Here is an 8,308-nt window from a genome sequence, read left to right on the forward strand (position 1 = left end):
ACGGCACGGAGCGGCCGCGTTCCCGGCGGAGCGGCCGCGTTCCCGTCCCAGCGCCGCCTCTCCCCTGCAGCCGCCGGGCGCCCCATGCGAGAGATGGCGAACGCGGAGGTGAGCGTGCCGGTGGGCGACGTGGTGGTGGTGCCGGGCGCGGGCCCCGAGGGCGGCAGCCCCGAGGACGCCAAGACCCAAGTGATCCTGCAGCTGCAGCCCGTGGCGCAGGGGTGAGTGCGGCCGGGCCCTGCGCCGTGAAGGGGACACGACAGGGCCCCTTCCCCTGGGGCACATCCCAGCCCTGGGAACAGAGGGACAATGTCCCGGGAAGCGGTTTCAGTTGTCCCGGCAGCCCCGAGGCCTGGGAACATCCCCGCGTGTTGTGGTCTGTGGAATCCCCACTGCATTGTGAATATGCCAAAAAGAAAGATCACCCCACCCCAAACCCCAAAGCCTGTAACTGAAGCTGTATAAAACAAAAGATTCGTGTCCCTCTGGGCCCGGCGAGGAAGAGGCGAGCCCCGTCTTAACCCTGCGTTCCGGATGCCAACTCCTAACTGCGATTCTCCACGGCCGCTTTCCCCGCAGGATCTACCAGGAGGGCCCGGAGGGCGGCGCGGCCGTGGTGGCCGTCGAGACGCACACCATCCACAAGCTGGAGGAGGCCATCGGTGAGTGGCGCCGGCGCCGCGCTTGTGTCCGCTCCCGGAACGTCCGACCGAGCGCCGCTTCCTCCTCCGCTCCGCCAGCACCGTCACAGATGGACTGTAGCCATTACCTCGGCTTGGGGYGCACGCTCAGGGGGCCCGGGGGTGGCCGGGTGCCCCCCCTGCCAGAGGAGTCGCGCGGAGGTGGCTCCTGTTAGCTCAGGCCTAGCAACAGCGCCTAGAGCTCTGTTCTGTTCCCTGCGGACACGTCGGAATCCTGGTGCCGGGTTCCCCGAGGACTGATCCTGAGTTGGAACAGCCCTTATTTTGGCTTCCTGAGTCTAGACCTCGCAACTTGAGAGCTTTAGGCTCCTGCCTTGCAGGATTGGACCCTCCTGGGCGGAAGGTTTAATTTTTTCTCTGTTCTTCCCACAGACCCCAGCACCATTGAAACAAATGAGGAGATTGAGATCGCCTATCCCATCACGTGTGGCGAGAGCAAAGCCATCCTGCTGTGGAAGAAGTTTGTCTGCCCGGGAATCAATGTCAAGTGTGTCAAGGTGATGAACTGCGGGCAGTGGATTCCTGCTCCACTCTTGGCCGCTCGGCCTCCACCTTCGTGGACCTTCCTACTGTTTCATCTGAGCCCTGCCTTGGAGCTGGGTGATTTTGCATTTGCAGTGTGCTGGACTGTTAACTCTAAAGTTGGTTTTAGCACGAGAAGCAGCAAAAGAAAAGTGCAAGATAAGGAGTGAATTATTTCACCCACCTTATTTTTTTGTGCTGTTCTTGATTGCTCTTTAAAGTGAAGTTGTATCTGGGACTCAATGAGAGGCTTGGAACTGAAAGCAGGTAGGGGATGTGGGATCTGCCGGAGCCCTTCGGCCTCGTCTTGCTCCTCTTGTGTCCCGCTCCTGAGGCTGCCACGTGCTCAGGGAACGGGATGCATCAGGAGGAGACGTCTCGCTGCTGCCTTCTCCACCTGGCAACATGCTAGTGTAAGAGCTCGTGTGCAGAGGCCGCTGTGGAGCCCTCGCTCCATGGCCGGCCCCGAGCGGGAGCTGTCTCGGTCACTGGAGCAGGACAGAGCAGGTGCCTGAGGGAATAACTGTGTCAGCCACAGGCTGCTTGGCCATGYGATGTAGTCAGTCTCCTGTAATGATCTCAGGGTGACTGTACATGTTCACTAAGGAGCTAATCTGTTCGTGCTCCGTACCGAAGCCTTCAGGGCTGCTCCCAGCYACATGATGTGTGTTGAATGTCGATGAGCGGCGGGTTGTTCTGCAAACACACCTGTTCTGTTATTTATTATGAGCAGCGCTGTGTTGAAGGGGTTAAAGTTGTTCTTGACAGGGACTTGGGAAGCAGCTCATCTTTCTGTGTAAAGATGGGGGCGTAGATGAGCTGAAAGGGGTTGGATGTCCAACGCGGTCTCCACAAGTGTTGTTCCCCTATGCTTACTGGGCTGTTGTTTATCTCCTTGCTAGTTCAATGACCAGCTGATCAGCCCGAAGCATTTTGTTCACCTGGCTGGCAAGTCTACCCTAAAGGACTGGAAGAGAGCCATTCGTCTCGGAGGAATCATGCTAAGGTATTTGATCTGTTCCCTGTTGCATCCTGCCTCAGAGCCTTGTCTGCAGCAGCGAGGGCCCGAGCAGGTGTCTGGGTTGCTTTACAGTCCCCAGCAGATCTCTTGGAGGTTCCCGACACCTGGGCAGCAGCCTGCAGCGCTGGGATCCTGGGATCTGGGATCCTCAGATGTGGGATGTGAGCTGGGATCCTGGCCCCACAGCCCAAGTGTAAAGATGTTTCATCCTATACCCAAGCGGCCTTGTATGGGTGTCGTGCTCGGTGGGGATGGAGTGGGGCTGGCCTGGGAATGGAGCCGTGTACGGAGCTGGAGGACGGTGTTTTCGGGGGATGTTTTGTGTGCAGGGCAGAGCTGGGTTTGCTTTTCTCTCTCCTTCCCATGGCCGTAGTATTCCTGTGTGGAATACTCCCTTTTGTCTCCAGGCTGAGATTTGAGCTGAGCCTGGTTCTCTCCCCACTCCCTGCACAGGAAGATGATGGACTCGGGGCAAATCGACTTCTACCAGCACGACAAGGTCTGCACCAACACGTGCCGAAGCACCAAGTTCGACCTCCTCATCAGCAGCGCCCGGGCACCGGTGCCCGGGCAGCAGAGCGTGGTGCAGACCCCGCCATCCGCGGACGGTAGGGAGGATGTGACTGGGCACTCGTGACATTCCCTCCCTCCTTGGACTTGGCAAATTGGGTTGCCACACGTGTGCTCTGCACCCTCCCCAGGTCCCTCTGTTTGGGACACACGCTAGGACCCTGCATGAATGAGATGGCAGAGTAGTCTCCAGGCTGAGGTGAAGATCCWGAAAAGCACCTTGGCCACATGACCGCACACCTTCCTGTACCTATACATTGGCTGAGGAGTCTTAAATTTGACACAGAAATTTGAATTGAGTCAGATTTACCTTCCTTTTATAAGCTAGGTTGGTTCCTAACCCTATTGTTTTTTGAGCGATGAGGACATTTCTGATTTAAGAACTTTCTGGTGATGAGACAAGGGGTAGGGAGTTGCTGGGTGGCTGGGCTGACACTTGTTTCTTCCCTTTTTTGATTCTGGCACCGTGCTAGAAATCCAGTTTGCTTTTCGGAGGGCACGTGGTTTCCCCTTCAGCAGCCCCAGAGCCTTTCACAATTACCGTTCCAATGAGAAGCAGCTATAATTCCTTTTAGCTAATTTGGTTTAAAGAGGCCAGGCACAAACCACCTCTCTGCAAGATGGAATAAGAGCCTGAGAAGCATAAGGGAGAGGGAAGCGGGGATTCGGGGCTGGCGTTTTGGGTGCTGACGCTGCCTTCCCCGCAGGGAGCATCACCCAGATTGCGCTGTCAGAGGAGAGCATGGAGGAGGGGATCGAGTGGAACTCGGCTCTGACGGCTGCCGTCACCATGGCCACTGAGGAAGGCATGAAAAAGGACACRGAGGAGATCTCGGGTAAGCTCAGGCAGCGGCTTGTGTCCTGCTCTCCTTGCCTGTCGCCTGGTGGAGCCTGGGAASTGGGGGCATTGAGGCAGCGATAGAGCCATCCCAGCTCCTTGGCTGTCCCAGCCCTTCCCAAGTCCCTGTCGAGCAGAGCTTCCTGCTGCTGCAGGGAGAGGGGGACCTGAGCCCCGGCCTGGCGGTTGATGGGGGATCCCTTTTGTCACTTGTCTCTAGGTGCAGTGAGGGCTCCTTTGGTTCATTTGAAGGCTGGAACTACCTGCCAGCCTTGAGCAGCAGCACCTGAGTATCCCGTGTTAGTTCCCTTGTCATCCCTCTTGGCCGCGTCTCTTCCGSCGCAGCTCCCTGCCCTTCTAGGGATCTGCTTGGGTGGTTCCCTCAACTTAAGACTGTGAGCTTTGCGTCCTGGGAAGATGAACAGAGTGTTGCCTTGGAAGTCATATGCTGCTTGAAAACCTGCTAGTGATCTACTCCCTTTGTTTCCTTTTGTCTCTTCTGTTGTTTTTTGCTTATCATGTCTGCCCCGACGGCCACATCAGAAGTTGCCTTGCAGAGTTACTCTTGCCTGTCAGCTTGCTGCTCTTGGCAGGGRGTTAAGGTAGCCTTGAGGGAAAACACCAAGTGCTTGTGCATGTGCGTTGACCTCTTCCGCTTCCCAATTCCTTTCCCTGTGCCAGAGGACACGCTGATGTTCTGGAAGGGAATAGCTGATGTGGGGCTGATGGAAGAGGTTGTCTGCAACATCCAGAAGGAGATAGAAGAGGTGCTACGAGGTGTTCAGCAGCGGCTGGGCCAGTCTCCTTTCCAGATGACAGGTAGGTTAGCCAGAGGTTTGGCAGTGGCTGAGGGATGCAGCTGAGGCAGCTGCAGGCAAAAGGAAATGAAAATCAAAACGAGTGACAAGGACCCAGCCTCACAATGTGAAGGCATTGTGTTGGGATGGTAGATGGGCTACCAAGTTGCTGCTYGTTAGCTAAGCGGTGGGATTTGAGCCTGGGTGTGATGTCAGCCTGCCCGCCCATGAAGTGCGTTTCCTGAAAGCCCTGTGAGATGGAAGGACACGGGCTGCCCATGAGCAAAGTGATGGTAGCGCTGTGGGGAGACTGTGGGGCAGCTGTCCCTAGCCCCCCGTGCCTGTTAAGACCTGTCCAGATTGGATTTGGGGGCTGCACGTGTTCAAACACCTCTCCCCAGAGCAGTGCCAACTTCAATAGGTCYTGCCCTATTGCTTCTCATTCTGCCCTGGCTTGCACCACGAGACCCGTTTTGGGGGCTGAACCAGAAGGGGAACTGATCTGGGTTCAAAATAACTCCCCTCCCCTTTTGGGGGATTATTTTTAACTTGRATAAGTTCCCTAAGGCAGTTTAGCACTGGGCCCTGGGAGCTTTGAGCGCAGCTCAGGTTGGCGCTCTTACTGCAAGAACACCCATGTGGCCACAGACTTCATTTCACCCAGGTTATTTTTCCTTTAATTCTGCTTGGGCTGGTAGATCTCTGAGGAGTTTTTTGGAAGTTGTGAGTGATTGAAGTCGCTGGATTGTAATGGAAATTGTGCCCAGCTTTCGTGGAGCTGGCACGTCAATGACACTGCCAGCAGCACGGGGTGATGGTTTGTAGGTCAGTTTCTCTATGATTGCAAATTATGTTTTCATATGCAGCAGTTCTRCGCTGCTTGGGTGGCACATCACTGTCTCAGTTCTTTTGTCACCTGATTGGTGACGATTCTTTAGTYCATGGATGGCAGGAGGATGAGGGAGCTGGGCCAGCCCTTGGGAAGAGCAGAGCCGGGTCAATGGAAAGCAGCTGCAGGTGTCTCACATAGGAGCATCTGCTGGGRGTCTGTCTTGGCCACCGGTGGGACCAAGCCCTCATCCACCTRGACTTTCCTTGCAGATGCTGCTGTCTTGAATAATGTTGCTCACACGTTTGGCCTAATGGACACAGTCAAGAAGGTGTTGGACAACAGGAAAAACCAGACCGAGCAAGGAGAAGARCAGTTCCTTTATGCTCTGGCAGGTACGAAGCCAGCCAGAGAAGCAAGTGAACTTCTTTGAGGGGCTCTTAGCTCTTGTCTTGGCGTGAGGCTGCCTGGGGTCTGGGGTGACTGAGCCTGAGCTGAAGCCAAGAAGCTGGGAGGGTTCTGCAGAGCTGCGTCCGGCAGGACCTGCTCTTACCTGGGATGTCCTAGTCCCCGGCTGCCCTGCGTAACGGGGACATTACTGGGCTCCTTGTGACCCCCAGTGTCCATGCAGACAAGGCTGGAGGGAGGAGATGTTTGGGTAGAGCCAGCCAGCCCTGCACCATGTCCCAGGGGCAGATGCTGGGCTCCTTGCAAAGGGATCCYGCTAAGATCACAGAGCCTGTGCCCACCGAGCGTGGCATGGGCGGGCGGAGCGGCCCTGTGGGACCCCAGTGCGCAGCTGCCCGAGCCCCGCGCCCCACTCGCTTCTCTTTGCAGACCTGGAGCGCCAGCTGGAGGAGCAGAAGAAGCTGGCCAGGGAGCAGAAGGCCAAGGCGCAGAGCATCCAGAATGTGGTGCTGATGCCCGTCGGCGCTCCCAAGCCCCCCAAGAGACCCCGGCTGCAGCGCCCGGCCTCTGCCACCGTGCTCAGCCCCTCCGCCCCCGTCCAGCAGCCCCAGTTCACCGTCATCTCGCCCATCACCCTGGCGCCCGTCGGGCAGCAGTTCTCTGTGGGCAACATCCCGGTGGCAACCATCAGCCAGGGCTCCAGCCCGGTGACTGTGCACACCTTGCCCAGCGGCTCCCAGCTTTTCCGCTACGCCACCGTGGTGTCGTCGGGCAAGAGCGGCGCCTCCGACGCCGTGGCCCTGCACCCGTCGCCCAGCCTGGCGCTGCTCAGCTCGGCGGCCGTGCAGGACGGCGGCGCCCTGGCCAACGTGGCTGCCGTCGTCAACCCCGTGGAACTGGTGGCCATGGAGTCCGGCCTCGCCTCCACCATCCAGGCCGTGGAGGGCACCTCGGATGACGGACAGACCATCATAGAGATCGACCCGGCGCCTGATCCCGAGGTGGATCCCGACGGCTCGCAGGGCAAAGCCGTCATCCTGGAGACGGAGCTGAGGACTGAGGAGAAAGTGGTGGGAGAGGTGGAGGACCATCAGCACCAGGTCCATAATGTGGAGATTGTCGTCTTGGAGGACTAGCAGGGAAAGGCCAGCGGTGCTTTGGGGAAGAGTTGGGGATTTCTCTTTTTTGGGCTTTTTTGTTAAGCTTTTTTTATTTTTTCTCCCAGCCACCCCTTTTGTTTCCATGGATATTTTCACTGTACAGTATATAAATATATATATATTATATATATTTTTTTTTATAAAAAAAAAAAAAAGAACAAACAATGGCGGAGAAACCTGGGAGAGGCTCCGTGGAGCACTGAACGATCCCGGCTGTGCAGAGGCTCCTGCGGCGGCGGGAGGCGCAGGGCGAGCGCCAGGCGCTTCCCGGCCCCTTCCCGGCTCCGTCGCGCTCCCAGGAGCCAGCACCAGCGACTGGAGCGCTGATGTGGCCATGGGAGGTGGCTCTGCCGTGGAGCAGCTGCCTCATCCGTATCTTTATTTCCCTCCAGGGAAGGAAATGCAGTTGGACTCTTTGCTGTCACCTCAGCTGGGATGTTTTTTATTATTATTAATATTATTATTATTGCTTTGGGGAAGAAAACAGTAACTCTGGCTTTACTGTTTGTGTTCTCCTCCACGCAAGTGTTTTTTATTTATTTTATTTTTATTTTTATTTTTTTTTGTATTTGCTCCCTTCCCCTGTCCGGATTTGCCCCATGCCAAGGCCTGGCCTTGCTCTYGCTGGCCTTGGGTCCCCCGTGCCCATCCGGCCTCTTCCCGCGGCCCCTGCTCTCCTTCCCGTGCCCCACCAGGCCAGACTTGGTGCTACGCGCTGTTCGGAAACGCCAAGCTCGCTTCAGCCTTGTGCAGAAAGGCAGAAAAAAAAAAGGAGAAAAAAAAAAAAAAGGAAAAAAAAATCACCTTGTGCTTGGAGGGGCCGCGGGCCTGGGGCGGCGCAGAGCATGTTGTGCTGCGGCTTTGGGGCGCGCGGCGCTCCGAGCGGGCACCCCTGCTTCCCTCCCGCTGCTGCCTCTGTTTCCGTGTGTTGCGTTCTCCCCTTCTCTTCCTGTCGCTGGGAGCCGGGGGCTCTGCTCCGGCACCCTGGGGAAGCGGGAAGGGGGAAGTGGATGGGGGGGCTGCTGGGGAACGTGAAGCCGAACAGCAGCCAGGAGCCGCCGGGCGGCAGGGAGACGCGGTTGGCTCTATATATTTTTTTTTGCATTAAAAGGAGCAAAGCAAGCGCGGCCTGTGTGCTTCGTGGCGCGGGATGGCGCGTGGCTCCGGGGCAGCTCCGAGCGGGACCTTCCTGCCCGCTAACGGCCCTGCGCCCCTCTGCGCCCCGGCGCCTTCCCCCTGCTCCCCTGCCAGTGGGCCYGGAGACGGATGGATCCCCCTTCCTTCCTCCCCCGGGTCCCCCTTCCTGGCCCGGATCCCCCCCTTCCCGCCCTGGATTCTCCCTTTCCTGTCCCAGATCCCCCCTTTCCCGGCCCGGGTCCCCCTTCCTTCTTGCCCCGGGTCCCCCCTTTCCCGCCCCGGAGCCTGCGCCCCAAGCCCTGTGCTGAGTTCGCAGGGGCTCTGC

The 8,308-nt window shown here is 57.6% G+C and overlaps 1 protein-coding gene across 1 annotated transcript in view; it reads left to right on the forward strand.

Annotated features, from left to right (window-relative positions):
• Positions 1 to 7,489, forward strand: part of GMEB1 (glucocorticoid modulatory element binding protein 1) — a 10,878-nt gene extending 3,389 nt beyond the window's left edge. The window contains exons 3-11 of the mRNA XM_026044660.1: positions 71 to 221; positions 580 to 662; positions 1,074 to 1,198; positions 2,126 to 2,229; positions 2,698 to 2,852; positions 3,522 to 3,650; positions 4,334 to 4,471; positions 5,551 to 5,673; positions 6,116 to 7,489. Coding sequence (XP_025900445.1) covers positions 71 to 221; positions 580 to 662; positions 1,074 to 1,198; positions 2,126 to 2,229; positions 2,698 to 2,852; positions 3,522 to 3,650; positions 4,334 to 4,471; positions 5,551 to 5,673; positions 6,116 to 6,822 — 1,715 coding nt within the window. The 3' untranslated portion in view covers positions 6,823 to 7,489. The remainder of the gene's footprint in view (positions 1 to 70; positions 222 to 579; positions 663 to 1,073; positions 1,199 to 2,125; positions 2,230 to 2,697; positions 2,853 to 3,521; positions 3,651 to 4,333; positions 4,472 to 5,550; positions 5,674 to 6,115) is intronic.
• Positions 7,490 to 8,308: the final 819 nt, after the last annotated feature.

The sequence above is a fragment of the Nothoprocta perdicaria genome, unplaced genomic scaffold (genome assembly GCF_003342845.1).
Source record: "Nothoprocta perdicaria isolate Ctin4 unplaced genomic scaffold, notPer1 scaffold_375, whole genome shotgun sequence".
In the NCBI taxonomy this organism is placed as follows: Eukaryota; Metazoa; Chordata; class Aves; order Tinamiformes; family Tinamidae; genus Nothoprocta; species Nothoprocta perdicaria.